Source organism: Rhinoderma darwinii, chromosome 6 (assembly GCF_050947455.1).
Source record: "Rhinoderma darwinii isolate aRhiDar2 chromosome 6, aRhiDar2.hap1, whole genome shotgun sequence".
Classification (NCBI taxonomy): domain Eukaryota; kingdom Metazoa; phylum Chordata; class Amphibia; order Anura; family Rhinodermatidae; genus Rhinoderma; species Rhinoderma darwinii.
In genome coordinates this window covers 139,363,396-139,382,237 of record NC_134692.1, presented here as the reverse complement: position 1 = coordinate 139,382,237, position 18,842 = coordinate 139,363,396, and the positions used below count along the sequence as shown (strand labels likewise).

Sequence of the window (18,842 nt, the reverse complement as noted above, 5' to 3'; positions counted from 1 at the left end):
TAGTGCCAACACAGTACACATCAACATAACACAGTACCCATATAGTGCCAACACAGTACACATCAACATAACGGTACCCATATAGTGCCAATACAGTACACATCAACATAACAGTACCCATAGTGCCAACACAATACACATCACAGTACCCATATAGTGCCAACACAGTACCCATCAACATAACACAGTACCCATATAGTGCCAACACAGCACACATATAGTGCCAACACAGCACACATCAACATAACACAGTACCCTTATGTTGTGTACTATGTTGGCACTATAACACAGTACCCATATAGTGCCAACACAGTACACATCAACATAACACAGTACACATCAACATAACGGTACCCATATAGCACCAACACAGTACACAACATAACACAGTACACAACACAGTACACATCAGCATATCACAGTACCCATATAGTGCCAACACAGTACACATCAGCATCACAGTACCCATATAGTGACAACACAGTACCCATCAACATAACACAGTACCCATATAGTGCCAACACAGCACACATAGTGCCAACACAGTACCCATCAACATAACACAGTACCCATATAGTGCCAACACAGTACACATCAACATAACACAGTACCCATATAGTGCCAACACAGTACACATCAACATAACGGTACCCATATAGTGCCAATACAGTACACATCAACATAACAGTACCCATAGTGCCAACACAATACACATCACAGTACCCATATAGTGCCAACACAGTACCCATCAACATAACACAGTACCCATATAGTGCCAACACAGCACACATATAGTGCCAACACAGCACACATCAACATAACACAGTACCCTTATGTTGTGTACTATGTTGGCACTATAACACAGTACCCATATAGTGCCAACACAGTACACATCAACATAACACAGTACACATCAACATAACGGTACCCATATAGCACCAACACAGTACACAACATAACACAGTACACAACACAGTACACATCAGCATATCACAGTACCCATATAGTGCCAACACAGTACACATCAGCATCACAGTACCCATATAGTGACAACACAGTACCCATCAACATAACACAGTACCCATATAGTGCCAACACAGCACACATAGTGCCAACACAGTACCCATCAACATAACACAGTACCCATATAGTGCCAACACAGTACACATCAACATAACACAGTACCCATATAGTGCCAACACAGTACACATCAACATAACGGTACCCATATAGTGCCAATACAGTACACATCAACATAACAGTACCCATAGTGCCAACACAATACACATCACAGTACCCATATAGTGCCAACACAGTACCCATCAACATAACACAGTACCCATATAGTGCCAACACAGCACACATATAGTGCCAACACAGCACACATCAACATAACACAGTACCCTTATGTTGTGTACTATGTTGGCACTATAACACAGTACCCATATAGTGCCAACACAGTACACATCAACATAACACAGTACACATCAACATAACGGTACCCATATAGCACCAACACAGTACACAACATAACACAGTACACAACACAGTACACATCAGCATATCACAGTACCCATATAGTGCCAACACAGTACACATCAGCATCACAGTACCCATATAGTGACAACACAGTACCCATCAACATAACACAGTACCCATATAGTGCCAACACAGCACACATAGTGCCAACACAGTACCCATCAACATAACACAGTACCCATATAGTGCCAACACAGTACACATCAACATAACACAGTACCCATATAGTGCCAACACAGTACACATCAACATAACGGTACCCATATAGCGCCAACACAGTACACAACATAACACAGTACCCCTATAGTGCCAACACAGTACACATCAGCATAACACAGTACCCATATAGTGCCAACACCGTACACAACATATCAAGGTACCCATATAGTGCCAACACAGTACCCATCAACATAACACAGTACCCATATAGTGCCAACACAGTACCCATCAACATAACACAGTACCCCTATAGTGCCAACACAGTACACATATAGTGGCAACACAGTACCCATCAACATAACACAGTACCCCTATAGTGCCAACACAGTACACATCAGCATATCACAGTACCCATATAGTGCCAACACAGTACACATCACAGTACCCATATAGTGCCAACACAGTACACATCAGCATATCACAGTACACATCAACACAACACAGTACTCACGTTGCATCAATATAACACAGTAGCTCCACACCCATAAAACATCAACATACCACGACAAAGCACAGCATCCGCACATATATAGGGAATGTATCATGTATACATCAGGGTGTATAATGTATATATCAGGGTGTATACAGCAGTATATAGAGGATGTATAATGTATATATCAGGGTGTATAATGTATATATATCGGGGTGTATACAGCAGTATATAGAGGATGTATAATGTATATATCAGGGTGTATATGGCAGTATATAGAGGATGTATAATGTATATATCAGGGTGTATACGGCAGTATATAGGGGATGTATAATGTATATATCAGGGTGTATACAGCAGTATATAGGGGATGTATAATGTATATATCAGGGTGTATACGGCAGTATATAGGGGATGTATAATGTATATATCAGGGTGTATACGGCAGTATATAGAGGATGTATAATGTATATATCAGGGTGTATACAGCAGTATATAGAGGATGTATAATGTATATATCAGGGTGTATACGGCAGTATATAGGGGATGTATAATGTATCTATCAGGGTGTATATGGCAGTATATAGGGGATGTATAATGTATATATCAGGGTGTATAATGTATATATATCGGGGTGTATACAGCAGTATATAGAGGATGTATAATGTATATATCAGGGTGTATACGGCAGTATATAGGGGATGTATAATGTATATATCAGGGTGTATACAGCAGTATATAGAGGATGTATAATGTATATATCAAGGTGTATACAGCAGTATATAGAGGATGTATAATGTATATATCAGGTGTATACCGCAGTATATAGGGGATGTATAATGTATATATCAGGGTGTATACAGCAGTATATAGGGGATGTATAATGTATATATCAGGGTGTATACAGCAGTATATAGGGGATGTATAATGTATATAGCAGGGTGTATATAGGGGATGTGTAATGTGTATATCAGGATGTATACAGCAGTATATAGGGGGATGTATAATGTATATATCGGGGTGTATACAGCAGTATATAGAGGATGTATAATGTATATATCAGGGTGTATACAGCAGTATATAGGGGATGTATATATTAGGGTGTATATAGGGGATGTATAGTGTGTGTGTGTGTGTGTGTGTGTGTGTGTGTGTGTGTGTGTGTGTGTGTGTGTGTGTGTATCGGGGTGTGTGTATCTATCGGGGTGTATAATGTATATATCGGGGAGTATAACGTAGATATGAGCTGTATACAGCAGTACAGAGGTGACAGTGACACAGACATGGTATAAGAGGCCCCGCTGCTCATACATAGAAAGTAAAAGAGACAGATCCCGATATTCGGGCGTCTTACCGATACATTGCCCCACCGGGGTGCTGTACGGGTTCCCCAGTAGAAACTCCATCTTGATGACAACAAACAGCCGGCCTTTGCAATGGTTCACACAGACAGGGCGATGTCCCGCCTGTTCGCTATGACAATTGGATGAATTTACTGCTAATATATCTCAATTGGTTGATTCCACTGTCTATCAAGCAAACGACCCTCCCATTCCGCCCCAGTATGTGCATAACTAACATCAGAATGGACAATATCACTGTCAGTCATTTTGATTTACAGTATTACGACCAATCAGAACTGAGCTTGAAAGTGTCCTCAATATTGCCTTATCCAGCCCCCCCCCCCCCCCGTGTAGCTGACAGGAACATAACCCGCCCATTGATGCTAATTGGCCAATGGTCCATGACATTGCTTGGTCACGATGAAAGCCCACCTTCCCTTGACGTCCCTCAACAAGCCTTTTCCATTGGCTAGATTATTTTGAATAACAAAACTTTATGTTTCGACTGCTCAGTTCTAGGGATGCTCATTCATTGGTCACTATTAATCACGTGGGACGTTTCCCTTGGCAACTAGAAAACGCTTTGCGAATTCTGCCGTTCAGAGAGGTAATAAATGGAAGTTTTTGTTGTGTATTTTTGATTGCGTTTTATAGGGTTGCTGGGGTTAGGCGTGCACTAAAGCATACAAAATCCATCCTGATCACGTCCTGCTGACATAGCTGCAGAGCTCGTTACAGTGTATCATAAGTGTTCTTTTTTTTTTCTTTTAAGAAAACAGCTGACAATGAGCGCCATGTACGACACGGTCGAGCCAAATGTTATAGATGATGATATGCTGAGAAATGCTGTGGAGGAACAAGGTCCGGGAGGGGAGGCCGGCCGCATCGCCAAGATGGAGGGCATCAACTTTAAGGACGTCACAAGCTTACGACTCGATTTCAAAAGTAAGAAACTTAGGCCTCGTTCACACTGCCGTATTGAGGATCCGTAATATGACGACTATATTGTACCTCAATACAATGAGATTAGGGGATTTTACCCCTTTAAGAGGACCGATCCCCACTCCTGACATTTCTGTTAGGGCTTATTCACACGAACCTTGAATATGTCCGTGTGACGGCCGTTAAAACAATGGCCGTCACATGGACGCATGTATTTCAATGGGGCCATTGTTTCAAGGGTTTTGAAGGGTCCGTTGAAAAATAGAACATGCCCTATTTTCTTCCGTTTCCACGGATTCCTCCATAGACTCAAGTCTATGGGGATCTGTGAAAACGGGACCCACACGGGTGAACTCGGACGCGAAAAACTGCCGTTTTCCGGTCCTAATTTCCCCACGTTCGTGTGAATAAGCCCTTATAGTAAATACTTGTATTCCCCATGAAATAACAATTCTGGATAATCTTTTCTTAGAACTCTGTGTTCCTCTGTTATTCCTCCTAGAAATGTATTAATAAATTGACACCTGGATGTTACCAGTTGGGGGGTGTATCCCTATCCTGACCAATCAGTGGTGACAGAGTGAGACTGTGTAGGGACACGCCCCTTTAACAAGGGGAGTGGTAACACCCAGTTGTCAATATATCCATACATTTCTAGGAGGAATAACAGAGGAACGGCACAACACAGAATTCTAATAAAATATGTTCCAGAATAGTTATGTCATGGGGATTTACTGAAGCAGTCAGGAGAGGAAACAGGTCCTTATTAAAGGGATCCCCAAGATTCGTCCCAACCCACTCTTTGAATTATTGTTGCCTCTGACCTGGACCCTCACTGATTCAATGGGGGTGGGGGGTCTAATGGCGCATGATGGACGGATGTATCCTGATTCCTTTGTTTCAGACATCCTGAAGGTAGATAATCTGTGGCAGTTCCACAATTTGACCAAACTACAGCTGGACAACAACATCATCGAGAAGCTCCAGGGACTGGACATGTTAGTCCATTTAGTTTGGCTCGGTGAGTGAATTGCTTTGATTCCATTATATTAATATTAGACGTCGCACTTTTCCACATAATACGACCGTAAACAACAATCCACAACTGAAGACAAATAGAGTGAAATCCCTTTAATCCGGTATCTGATAATCCAGAAGATTTAATAATCCAAAATATCTCTCAAAAATGACCGTATAACACATTTTCTCTAAATTCAATTCGGTCGTAACTAGAGATGAGTCACTCAATCCTCCCAATCTGCCAGCCCATAGAATACAATACGTGAAACTCCATTACTTCGGCACCCAGAAATTCCGTCAATCCGGCATGTGAAAAAAAAATAGTCCATGGGAAAATGACCTGATAATCCAGCAGGGGCATATCTGGTGGCTGTGGAGGCTTCACCTGTCCTGACGTAACTGTGCCGACCTTAGAACCGTCTCTTGTGGGAGCCTCAAGTATAGACATCGGCGCGTACACCCGGCCAGATTGATCCATTTGGACATCAGTCCCGGAATACAGATGTCACCTCGGGCCCACGTTGCTGTGACGGTCTGTATATGAGTGTGTATGTACAGTATGTTCATACCTCCAATAGATCAGACTCGGTCCCCGTGATGCCGGATTATCAGATTTTTACTTTGTCAAAAAGGGAAACCCAGACATATGGAAATGATTGGATTGTTAACTGATCGGACGGATCTATTGGTTCATCTCTTGATATAACAGATTATTATGGCACAGATACGGTCATAGTGTGTGGAAATACAAGCGTCACTGTCATGGCGGTGCCCTCTAACAACCTGTCATGGCGGTGCCCTCTAACAACCTGTCATGGCGGTGCCCTCTAACAACCTGTCATGGCGGTGCCCTCTAACAACCTGTCATGGCGGTGCCCTCTAACAACCTGTCATGGCGGTGCCATCTAACAACCTGTCATGGCGGTGCCCTCTAACAACCTGTCATGGCGGTGCCCTCTAACAACCTGTCATGGCGGTGCCCTCTAACAACCTGTCATGGCGGTGCCATCTAACAACCTGTCATGGCGGTGCCATCTAACAACCTGTCATGGCTGTGCCCTCTAACAACCTGTCATGGCGGTGCCCTCTAACAACCTGTCATGGCGGTGCCCTCTAACAACCTGTCATGGCGGTGCCCTCTAACAACCTGTCATGGCGGTGCCCTCTAACAACCTGTCATGGCGGTGCCCTCTAACAACCTGTCATGGCGGTGCCATCTAACAACCTGTCATGGCGGTGCCCTCTAACAACCTGTCATGGCGGTGCCCTCTAACAACCTGTCATGGCGGTGCCCTCTAACAACCTGTCATGGCGGTGCCCCCTAACAACCTGTCATGGCGGTGCCATCTAACAACCTGTCATGGCGGTGCCCTCTAACAACCTGTCATGGCGGTGCCCTCTAACAACCTGTCATGGCGGTGCCCTCTAACAACCTGTCATGGCGGTGCCCTCTAACAACCTGTCATGGCGGTGCCCTCTAACAACCTGTCATGGCGGTGCCCTCTAACAACCTGTCATGGCGGTGCCATCTAACAACCTGTCATGGCGGTGCCATCTAACAACCTGTCATGGCGGTGCCCTCTAACAACCTGTCATGGCGGTGCCCTCTAACAACCTGTCATGGTGGTGCCCTCTAACAACCTGTCATGGCATGACATTTACAGACCTGTCATTCAACAACATCGAGGTGATTGAAGGGCTGAACGCTCTCACTGAGCTGCAGGATCTCAGTCTGTACAACAACCGCATCTCAGTCCTCGAGAACATGGACAGTGTGAAGAACCTGCAGGTCCTGTCAATAGGAAACAACAACCTGACGTCGCTGGAAAACGTAAGGAAGGGCTCGGAGTTCGGGGGTGGGGTATGAATTACCATAATTCACTTGGGTTCCAATATTATTTTAAAGCATTACCACCGATGACTGAGACTATATTTTGAAGCAAATCCAATAATTTAAAATTTTTTATTGGTCGGAACTAATTTAAAGGGGTTATAGAAGGTTTAGAAAAACATGGCTGCGATCTTCTAGAAACAGCGCCTCGCCTGTCTATGGGTTGTGTCTGGAATTGCAGTTTAGCTCCATTGAAGTGAATGGTGCTGAGATGCAATATCACTCACGACCTGTGAAGAGCAGGGGCGCTGTTTTTAGAAACAAGCAGCCATGTTTTTCTATTTGTTAACTTTTGTATGTGTAAGTGGAGCGGTATAGCTTGATTGAAGTCAGGAAAATGACATCATTACATAATAACTTGTTATTTTCTTGCCCCAGCTCATTTACCTACGCAGATTCAAGCAGCTGAGGACGTTAAATCTGTCAGGAAATCCACTTTCTGAAGATGAACAATATAAGTTATTTGTAGCGGCTCATCTGCCAGATCTGGTGTACCTGGACTTCAGACTCATAGATGAAAATATTGTACGTATATTGTTCTCCTCGCGTCTTAACACAGAGCATTGATGTTTCAGTTAGCACCACATGAACACAAAGACCCAAGAAATATCACATCTAATCTTCAGGACAAAGGAGACCAGAAGAAGAAGACCCTTTGGTATACATTAAAAATGTGAAAACCACGTGTTGATATGTCACTTCTATGCTGAGATATAATCGCTTGAAGTTATAGGCCAAAAGCCTGAGTCTGCACTACGGAGATCCAGAATCCGAATCGCCAAATTCAGCACCGGATTTGAGTAGTGGTTGTTATATGTGTATAGGTGGGGACATTAATATATTTGGTGATTCGGCTAAATTCTCTATGGCAACACAGCACCCGACAGAAATCAGGAGGGGACATGCTGTCATCAGAATCTCTCAGTAGTGCAGCCTCAGGCTTCGGGACTGTAACTTTAAATGATCAGATCTCAGCATAGAAGTGACATATTATAAAATGGTTTTCACATTTGTTATCTATACTAAAGGAACTTTTTCTTCTGGTAGCTAACTTTTCTATAGCTAATATCTTAATTTTTTCTGTATGGCTGAATAACTAATCAGCTTTGACGTTCAGGGGGCATGGTGAAAGTTGGGTGACAATCCATTTGGGAGTGGAAAGTTTGCATTTAACTTTCTCCCCTTTACTGGAAATTTTTTGTTCAGTTATAAAGAACAATTCTCCTTGAAGGGCCCGTCTCATAATGAGAACCCCTGTTCTTATGCCCCTATTAGGACATATAGACATCATAGAGGAGGGTGCCCCACTCTAGCGACCTTCGTCTATTCTGGTGGACTCCAGCCACCCATACATTACATGGACGATCATTTATCTCAATGGCCGCCATGCAATACTGCATTACCCCTGCAATGGCCGGTGCAGGGGAAATGTCTGTCCAAAGAAGGTTTCCTCTGCCAAATCAGCTCTTTGCCGGGGGTGCCACTTCCCTAACACAAGGTTCCTGCTCAGACCACAGCCCATGTGAAGGAAGTAACTGCCTAACCGGCTCCGTTTTGTACCGTAGAGCGACATTGCTAACGTGAAGTACCAGTATTCTATCGAGGAGCTGAATCACAACGAAACACTGGAGAGAGTGAAGCGAGAAAAAGAGGAGGAGAATGAGCGAGAGCTGGACAGACACAAGGTACTCCCAAAATGATACCACGGGGTCACAAAACAGAATTGGAAAACTGATCAGTTCCTGTAATTGGGGTAGGGGCCATCCTCCTCCCCGCACACGCTGTTAAAGCGGCCTGTGCCCCCCCATCCCTTCCTGATCTCACCTTGGATGGTCCTCTTCAGGGTGGCCATGGCACACAGTTCGCTTGTGGCCCTTCCGCAGTAGTATAAAGTGCTAGGGAGCTCATAGTGGTCAGCTGGGTAGTGGGGACCCCCTCTAAACCTCTGATGACATCACCACCATGTTTCAGATGGACTGCTTTCCAAAGAAGCAAAGTCTAGTGGCCAAGATACGTGACACCTCTGCCTGTCCTCACGTCTTTGAGAAGTTCGAGTTTATCATCCCTTCTGAGAAGTGACAACTCCCGCTTCTGCTCTCGGGAACTCATGATCAGGTTTCGTGGGATCTGATTCTACACAGGCCATATCTGATAAGGATCGGTGGGCGATCTGTTAATGAACCCAAACACCTCATGAACCCTACTAGAAGGGGACGACTTGTTCTAGACGCTTCAGAGGGGGTCGCCAACTGATTTAACATCATGGACCCTTTTGTTTTTGGACCTCATTATCATATAAAAACCTGGACCCACTGAGGGATTCCCTTTTGGGCCAGACTAACCCTGTTATACTGAACCTTGACCATTTTGGGATTTGTTAGGAATTGACAGGACTCTTATTTGCTGGACATTTGTAAATTTTGGTAGTATAAGGGTATGTTCACACGGCCTACTTTCGGCCATTTTTCGGGCCGTAAACAGCCGAACAACGGCCGAAAAATCGGAAGCAGAACGCCTCCAAACATCTGCTTATTGAGTTCAATGGGAAAACGGCTTTCTGTTCCCACGGAGCGTTTTTCGCTGCGTTTTTCGCGAGTGGTTTAAAAAATGTCTGAAAATCAGGAGCTGTTTTCCCTTGAAAACAGCTCCGTATTTTGAGACGTTTTTGAGTTTGTGTGTGAACAGAGCCTAACTTGGCGGCTGCGATGTCCATAAATCAGGAGTTTGGGTAAAATTAGTCGCACTGCGTTTTCGGCTTTACCATCTGGTCAGCGTGGCATTCTGACGCTAAAAACTCAGTGCCAATTCTTCAAAGTAATTTCATCCTGTCTGCCCCCTTCACCCAATGCCTCACCCTCGTATCACCCATTTATTCTAAGGCTGCCTATGTGGAGTATCTGAATGGTCCGTACCTGTTTGAGAGTTTGTATTCGGAGGATGTGGAAGGAACCCGGCTGTCAACTCTTCCCGCTGTAGCTGAACTCGTGGAACTATATCCTTTTATATAATGCATTAATGACCTATACATGGAAAGGCGTACGGTAAAATTCCTTTAATCCGGTATCAGGGACAGTTTTAGGCAATTATCTAGAGCCCCTCTTTCCTAGGGGAACCCCAAGAGCCAGATAAAACCACAGTATTATTTAGCGGTGTGTGGGGGTATTATTTTGGATCTGAACTATGTGGCGGTATTATCTGAATATTGCGTATTATTTGGGCATTATTTTTGCATGTCGCCCAGGTCCCAATTTTCTATAAAACCGACCCTGACACCTATGTCCGAGTTCTTTTCCTGATCCCCCAAATTCTTGCTGATATTGACTTGCCACTAATAGTTGTCATAGTACCGGTACTAGCAGCACTACCCGTGTGATTCCTTAGCCTGGACCTCACCTATAGGGCTCAGAGCACTGAAGTCTGCCAGAATATATACGAGTACGGTCTCAAGCACCATGAGAAGAGGGGTACAGAGATGGCTGTATTCAATGAATGTCTACAAGAAGCCGTGACAGAAAATCAGGAGGCCGGAGCCAAGAAAATCCAAGAATTAGAGTCAAAGAACAACGAGGTAAGGAGCGGCAGATGGAAGATGCCGGAATTGGAAGCTTATGAGCCATCGGACTTATTCATTCTATATAATGAAATGTGCTGCAGCTTTTTAATATACTTTGTGTTTCAATTCAGCACATTTTCTATGCCTCTGCTTGTTGTCAGTGAATGGAAATATTCTTGTTTACATCCAGAGGTTGAAAAACTACCGACCTGATACTTTTCAGTTTTTTTTAATGTGTGTCAGACAATCTCCTTCATGTCCTGCCTATATAGGTTGGTCTCCTATGTATAGACTAACAGCGGACAGACAAGTCGCTAATATTAATGACATCTCCAGTTCGGTGTTGTGCTCCATTGCATTATAAAGTGATAAATGCAGCAGACCGGTCTCTATTGTTTTGCAGTGTACATTGAAGTTATATATTGAGAGTGTATCCCAACGGACGCCACTGTATAGGCGCACATTGGCATCCATCAACCATAGGCTGCCATGTTTAAAAAACGTATACTTTTATTTTCCTGGATGCCTCTGTATGGAATAGCGCAGCGGACTACGCTATTTTATACAGTTGCGAATAAGGCAAATGAATATATACCAGCCCGATGGAGGCAAAAGGACACTCTTTTGGCTTCCATAGGGTGAATGGGGGCCTATGGATTTGTTTTCTGGCGCTTTTCTAGTGCATACACCAAGTGGACACTACAAACGCAGTGTGAACTCCACCTTACATCTGTTCATTTCTTTTGGCAGCTGCTGTTTGAACTCTCCCAGATCACAGATCAGCAGATTCTCGATGCTAAATCATTGCAGTACAGTCAGGATGTGGCACAGCTGATGGACGCATTGTTAAACCTGGAGATACAGCTGGTTGACCAGCTCGAGGTAAGACGTCTGACCGGTCAGCTCTCCTGATATGTTTCACTAAATTCTCACATTCCCCCTGAAATAATAACTCTGGGGCATCTTTTCTCAGAACTATGTGTTGTGCCGTCCCTCTGTTATTCCTCCTGGAAATGTACGATAAGGCTGGATTCACACGAGCATATTACGTCCGTAATGGACGGAACGTAATTCGGCCGCAAGTCCCGGACCAAACACACTGCAGGGAGCCGGGCTCCTAGCATCATAGTTATGTACGATGCTAGGAGTCCCTGCCTCGCTGCGGGACAACTGTCCCGTACTGTAATCATGTTTTCAGTACGGGACACTAGTTCCACGGAGAGGCAGGGACTCCTAGCGTCGTACATAACTATGATGCTAGGAGCCCGGCTCCCTGCAGTGTGTTCGGTCTGGGACTTCCGGCCGAAATACGTTCCGTCCTTTACGGACGTAACATGCTCGTGTGAATCCAGCCTAATAATGATGACAACTGGGTGTTACCATTGCCTTTGCCAGAGGGTCTGTCACATCCTGACTGTCCAATTACTGCTGACTGTGTCAGAGCGTGTAGGGGCACACCACATTAACAAGGGGAATGGTCACACCTAATTGTCACTATATTCATACATTTCCAGGAGGAATAACAGAGGGATGGCACAACGCAGAGTTTTAATAAAAGATGCCCTATAAGTGTTATTTCATGGTAAACACAAGTAATTAGTCAAATAGACATGTCGGGGGGACACAGGTCTTCTATAATGACGGTATTCAGCCACAGCAATGGCGCTTTGGTCCAGTAATAACCTGTACATTTTCCTTCATGCAGGAAATCATTAAGGAGTATGAGAGAAATATCGGAGAACTGGTGTCCACATTCCTGGAAACGGTGCAGGGCTTATATCCTCTCAATTCATCACTGGTTTGGAAATAAGAGCCTGCAAAGGGTGATGGCGGTGCCAAAGTAATAGCGAAACCTAGACATGAACGGGGTGTTTGATCAAATAAAGCTTAATCATTCTATAATAAAAAGTTCTGAAACTTTCTAATATACTTTGATTTTCAAGATCTCTGTTTGCTGTCATTCAATGGGTCCTGGTCATGGGATGATCACACAACTGCACGGCTTATTAATGAGAATGTAGCCAGCCATGCAGCTGTATGATCATCTCATGACCATGACATATTGTCATCCCCTGGAAGTTAACAATGAAGGTGCATATTCATTGACAGCAAGCATAGATATTTAAAAAAATCATGAATATACACAAAGTATATCAGAAAATGTCATATCTTCTCTTTATACAAGATTAAGCTGTATTTGCTGAAAGCGGAATACCCCTGGTAGAACAAAGTCACAAACAAGAAAAGGTCCCTCTAAAGATAAGAGGAGACGAATAGAACGACTAATTTTTATCTGTTCAATCTTTTTATTTTTCCTTGAGATAAAGAGTCCGGCAGCTGCTTATCTCCCATGGGACAAGCTGAATGGCCATGTTAATGGGGGAAGTCAGCTATTGTATGTGAATGGGGCTGAGCTGCAATACCAGTCACAGCCTATAGACAAAAGTGGCGCTGTTTGTAGAGGAAAAAAAGCTGCCATTCTTTTCTAATCTCTTTAATGTTTCTGGAGGTTCTCAGCACTGGGGAACTGTCATAACAAAAATGGCTGACAACAGGAAACAATAGATTATGTTCAAGTGCCCAGCAAGAGAAGATGAACTACAGAGCTGGTGTCCCTTTAAAATAAATAGGCAGCGGAGGGAGGAATTGATATAGAAGACATCCGCTCTTCCGGTGGGGATCTGGTCCATGCACGTCACTCCCTTTTTCACAGCAGTTTCCTTAACTCCGTCCTGTACGATGGCGCAGATCAGAGACCTGGAGAACCAACATCACGAGAAGCTCCTGGAGCTGTGCGTCACCGTGCTGGAGGGAGTACTGAAGGGGGAGATGGATGAAGACATGACAGATGAACTCCGAGCGGTAACGTATTCCTTAGACCAGTCGTCTCCACCCCAAGGATCTACAGCGGTCGCAAAACTACAACTCCCAGCATGCCAGGAGTTATTGTTTTGCAACAGCTGGAAAGCCACGTGTCAGGGACCATTGTGTTAGGCCTCATGCACACGACCGTAAAAACACCCGTTATTGCGGGTCGTTATTACGACCCGCAATAACGGGCTCATAGGCTTCTGTTAGCCACGGGTACCTTCCCGTTTGCTCACGGGAAGGTACCCGTGCCGTTAAAAAAGATAGAACATGCCCTATTTCATGCCGTAATAACGGCACGGGCATCCCATAGAAGTCTATGGGGCTCCCGTAATCATGGGTGGCTGCGTGTGTTCACCCGTGATTACGGGAGCGTTGCGAGGTGAGGCGAGGTCAGGGGACTACCCGGTCTGCAGGCCACAGCCCAGTGGCGTAACTACCGCCGGGACTACAATGAAAACTATGGCAGAGCGGGGAGGTATCTCCCCGCTCTGCCATAAACAAGACATGTATCCCCTATCCAGTAAAAAATAAAAATAAAAGACGTTCATACTTACCGACAACTTCCTGCTTCCTCCAGTCCGGTCTCCCGCCCGTTGCCTTGGTGACGCGTCCCTCTCGACATCCGGGCCGACGTCCTGGATGACGTTTCAGGCCATGTGACCGCTGCAGCCAATCACAGGCTGCAGCGGTCACATGGACTGCCGCGTCATCCAGGGATGTCGGGCTGGATGTGAAGAGAGGGACGCGTCACCAAGACAACGGCCGGGTAAGTATGAATTTCTTTAACTTTTATTACAGAAAAGGCTGTCCCTTCTCTCTATCCTGCACTGATAGAGAGAAGGGGCTGCCGATTAGTGCAGTGCTATTTTGCTGCCAAAAACGTGCTCGTAAATACGGGTGGAATACGTGTGACACCGGACCCATATTTACGAGCACGGGTTCGTAAATACTGGTGCAAAACGGGTGGAATACGTGTGACACCGGACCCGTATTTACGCCAGTATTTACGGGTGTGAAAAAATACGGTCGTGTGCATGAGGCCGCTGTAGCTTATTTGTAGTTGTATGATGCAATAAAGTTTTGTTGAATTTTGCCAGGACACCCGTTTTGTTACCTGTGGACTAACTGTCGGAGTTTATAATAATAACATTAACCTTGTCGTTATCGAAAAGAGCTCCCCACCTACTGAATTCCTGGATAATTTGTTTTGTAGCTTGTGCTTATACATAGTATTCAATCAGCTGCAGTGTAAAGCACGAGGGACAGAGCAGCGACCTATAGACAATGCAGCTGGAGTCATTGATCATTCTTTTCTTCCAGCTATTTGTAGACAAGGACACAATCATGAATGCGGTCAGCGCCTCCCATGACATACACATGCTGAAGATCGACAACCGAGAAGACGAACTGGTCACCAAAATCAACAACTGGGCTACAAACCTCGTACAAAAGGTCAGACTTTAATAAAAGGTTCTAGGGGGGTATTTAATGGCAATTTCGTAGTGAAGTTTTACATATAGTGATCCTTCACTTGTATAGGGAGACACTGCATTTAGAGCAAGTTCCTAATATGTATCATTTACCAGGAAGTGTAGACAGAGGGACATTAAAATCACCACATCTGCTCTCCCCGGCACCGACTATAAAATACTGGTGTCTTATACGTCTGTGTTCTCTACACCAGTGATTTGCAACCTGTCGCTCCCCAGCTGTTGTAGAACTACAACTCCCAGCATTGCCTGACAACCACAGTCTGTCAGGGCATAGTGGAAGTTGTAGTTTCACACCAACTGAAGAGCCTCAGGTTGGAGATCTCTGCTCTCCATGAATAGAGGCTGGTATCATATGCCGGTGGCTATCACAGCTCCCTGCCTGTAGTCGTCTGTTGCCAGTGACAGGAGGAGCAGTCATGGGGAATTTAATTATGCTGTACTGCCCAATTACATGAATCATTCCGGCATGTAAAAGAAGCAATTCAGGTATTAAAGGAGTTGTCCAGGATTAGAAAAACATGATTGCTTTCTTCAAGAAACAGTGCCACCCCTGTCCACAGGCGGTATGTGGTATTACAGCTTAGCTCTATTGAAATGAATGGGGCGGCGCTGCAATACCACACTATAGGCTGTGTGTGCGGTCTCTTATGCGCGGAGCCCAGATGAATGAAGTGGTCATGTGATTAGTCACGTGACCGCTCCCCGGTGATGTCAGTCACCAGCGGAAACTAATTTCTTATATATTTTACCTTCTGCCCAGGTTCATAGGGAAGAACTGGAAAGGAATCGGAAGCGCGTCGCAGAGATCAACACGTACATCGACCACTTGAGGGATGAGCTGGATAACCTTGATGCCCACGAGCAAATATGAGACTCCCACTGACTAATCGCTGGACGCGCCAACTTTCCCTGGTCAGACCACGTAGTCCGGAAACGATATTGTTCTGGGGGCATTAAGGACATATTCACATGCGGCAGATTTATTTATGAAGATTCATTCCATACATGTGGATGGGGTTATTTCTGCAGCTTGGACTTCTACAAGATGCGTTGAATGGATTTTCAACATCAAATCTGCTGCATGTGAACACACCCTTATACTGGGTTCCCACGGGTCGGATACGCTGTGTAAAAATCACGACCTGGAACCCGCGGTACATTCCGTCCGAAACATTGCACCATCGTGGTGCGGTTTTTCGGATGGAATTTCCACAGTGGGGAAAAAAAAACGCTTACACTTACCCCCTCCCTCTTATCTGCACGTAGTCCGGTCACCTGGGATGACGGTGCAGGCCATGTGATGCGGCAGCCTGTGATTGGCCGCAGCGGTCACATGGGATGAAACGTCATCCCAGGAAGCCGGACTGCAGGAAGGAGATTTACTAATCCTCATCCACTTTGCTGCTACTGTAAATGCTGTGGAATGTCGGCACAGAATTACGTGGCGGAAATTCCGCAGCGTTTACGCTACGTGGGAACCCGGCCTTAAAGGGGCTTTCCAGGCGCTAAATCCATACATATTAAAACCAAAACTTACTAATGTAGATCACATAGAAGGCGCCACCGTCCTGGCGGCCGTATGTACACAATATGTCCACTCTGTCACATGACCACATCAGCCAATGGCTCTATTGATGTTGACGCCATAGTAAGGCCTCATTCAGGTGGGCCGTACCGCGGCCGAATTTTAGCTTCACTTTTAGGCTGCGTTGCATAATCCGTTACTCTTATCCAATTTTAAAAACGGAACGACGGCAAAAACCGGATCCGTTAGAAATCCCGTTGAAATGAATGGTATTTTTAATTGCATTCGTTATGTTAGACATCCGTTTTTTTAGACGGAGATCAATGTGCAGGACTTTTATTCTCTGTTCAAAAAAAACGGATGTCTAGCGGATGGGTAAAAGATCGTAATGCGTTTGCATCCGTTATTTTGATACCATCCATTCAAAAATAACGGATGATATTAAACCGGATAGGGCAACGCAAATGTGGACGTCCCCTCAGCGGCAAGTCCCGGCCCAACCAGGGCTGTAATCACCCAAACTTCAGCATGGTAGGTCTCTATGATGGTATGAGCTGGAGTTATTAGGGTCGGGCCTAGACTTGCGGCCATAATACAGACGCAGAAATATGGCCGCTGTACGACCATCCGAATGAGGCCTCACCGACTTTGTTGCGTCTGCATTGTGTACATTCACTGCGGGTATACAGGAGAGGCGGCGCCCTTTATAAACGATCTTTGTTTTTTTAAAATATGCAACGATTACGTAAGGCCCTGTTCACATCTGCGTCGGGACATTTCGTTGTCCTGCTCCGTCAGAAGAGCAGAATAAGGCACTGACGGACTCAACGTTCCATTGCAGCACGGACACCGCCGGCGGAACATATTGACTTCAATAGGCATCAGGGGCTCCGTCGTATTACCGGAAACAATTTTTTTTATTTATTTGATTTCTTTGTACATATGAGAAATGGAGGACTAAACCGTTATACGTGAGTGACGGATCTGCATCTAAAAATGGCGCACGTTATAAATTAAACCTTTACTCATTTCCGTTATTTAATCGAATATTTAATTTCGTCGACTATAAAAAAAAAAATCAATAATACATTTCTGATATATTCAACCGGAAAAACGACGCTCCGTTATATCCAAAACATTTGTACGGTTTCCTTGAGGGCGGAGCCGACATTCTGTAGCAATAAGAGAATGGATTCTATAATAAAAATATGAAACAACTTCATAAAAAGTCTTGATTAAAAATCTCCTACCGTTTTGTGTATACAGTTCCTATGCAGACAAACAAACTGTGAAGTCTGATCCTGCAGTGTCACCTCCTCCCATTGGTCCCCTACATTGTGCTAGGCTTCAGAATAGGTCATCAAAAAGTGGAGGGACTGATAAAAGGGAGTAGGGACTGCAGGATCAGACTACGCAGGCGTTTGTTTGTAATCGGAAACCACGGAGGCACATTGTTCTGCATAGGAGCTGTGTACACAAAACGGTAGGACATTTTTAATTGGGATTTTTTACAAAGCTACTTGGTAAATCGGTTAGTCAATGGCCAGCGTAATTTGCACGCTCAGCGCGCATGGATATTACTAGTTGTGAGGCTACAGAATGTCTGCTGTCCTCATAACAACCTATGCAGTTTATATTGAGTGTTTACATATTATATGATGAGAAGTGCGACCGTCCGTTTGCCGCTCAGTAGATCGCCGGGGGTCAGTCCTGCAGGAGCTTGTGTTTGATAATGGAGCTGGATGAACAGAGATGGACAAATAGGGTCCCTGCAGCCGTCCGGGACTGTAACTCCTGCAGGTCGTAGTCATGAGCCCATTCCACGTTACCCCAGTGCTGGATCTGTGGCCACACAGTGTATAGAGAAAGATTAATGGGTTAAATATTCATCATATTACAGGGCAGACAATAAATTGGACTCTATAGAGAGATCGGACCCCTTTGGTGCTGCTCGGAGATGTCTGGTGCTGCAAATCTCCATTCAAATCAATGTCTTTGCTTACAATTTCGCGTCAC

At 44.8% G+C, this 18,842-nt stretch overlaps 3 protein-coding genes and 1 long non-coding RNA gene across 9 annotated transcripts in view; 1 reads left to right on the top strand and 3 right to left on the bottom strand.

Annotated features, from left to right (window-relative positions):
* Positions 1 to 3,674, bottom strand: part of TOM1L2 (target of myb1 like 2 membrane trafficking protein) — a 29,722-nt gene extending 26,048 nt beyond the window's left edge. Inside the window, exon 1 of the mRNA XM_075830643.1 lies at positions 3,543 to 3,674. Within this exon, the coding sequence (XP_075686758.1) occupies positions 3,543 to 3,594 (52 nt within the window). The 5' untranslated portion in view covers positions 3,595 to 3,674. The remainder of the gene's footprint in view (positions 1 to 3,542) is intronic.
* A 362-nt stretch (positions 3,675 to 4,036) lies between these two features.
* On the top strand, positions 4,037 to 17,863 carry DRC3 (dynein regulatory complex subunit 3). 2 transcript variants are annotated; one of them, XM_075830632.1, is made up of 14 exons: positions 4,037 to 4,138; positions 4,304 to 4,476; positions 5,378 to 5,494; positions 7,158 to 7,324; positions 7,763 to 7,909; positions 8,950 to 9,069; positions 10,264 to 10,376; positions 10,778 to 10,952; positions 11,688 to 11,819; positions 12,643 to 12,713; positions 13,676 to 13,799; positions 15,129 to 15,260; positions 16,062 to 16,213; positions 17,668 to 17,863. In XM_075830632.1, exons 2-13 carry the CDS (start codon positions 4,317 to 4,319, stop codon positions 16,170 to 16,172), a joined length of 1,569 nt encoding a protein of 522 aa, XP_075686747.1. In that variant the 5' UTR covers positions 4,037 to 4,138; positions 4,304 to 4,316; the 3' UTR covers positions 16,173 to 16,213; positions 17,668 to 17,863. The 2 variants fall into 2 exon arrangements, with proteins under 2 accessions (XP_075686747.1, XP_075686746.1); XM_075830631.1 differs by having other exon boundaries at positions 16,062 to 17,863.
* Positions 13,416 to 14,487, bottom strand: LOC142655938 (uncharacterized). The gene is made up of 2 exons (XR_012849569.1): positions 14,363 to 14,487; positions 13,416 to 13,754 (listed from the first exon to the last, which is right to left on the bottom strand). It is a non-coding gene; the product is annotated as an uncharacterized LOC142655938 (long non-coding RNA).
* ATPAF2 (ATP synthase mitochondrial F1 complex assembly factor 2) overlaps positions 17,708 to 18,842 on the bottom strand; it is an 18,821-nt gene continuing 17,686 nt past the window's right edge. For all 5 annotated transcript variants that reach the window (XM_075830639.1, XM_075830636.1, XM_075830635.1 and 2 more), the window contains one exon: positions 17,708 to 18,668. In XM_075830639.1, the coding sequence (XP_075686754.1) occupies positions 18,531 to 18,668 (138 nt within the window). In that variant the 3' untranslated portion in view covers positions 17,708 to 18,530. The remainder of the gene's footprint in view (positions 18,669 to 18,842) is intronic.

Bases quoted from the DNA above. Each gene is read 5' to 3' on its own strand.
- DRC3 (XM_075830632.1), top strand. From the start codon at position 4,317: ATGAGCGCCATGTACGACACGGTCGAGCCAAATGTTATAGATGATGAT. The intron at 5,495-7,157 runs GTGAGTGAATTG...TGACATTTACAG, and splicing joins AGTCCATTTAGTTTGGCTCG to ACCTGTCATTCAACAACATC. The intron at 13,800-15,128 runs GTAACGTATTCC...CTTTTCTTCCAG, and splicing joins TGACAGATGAACTCCGAGCG to CTATTTGTAGACAAGGACAC.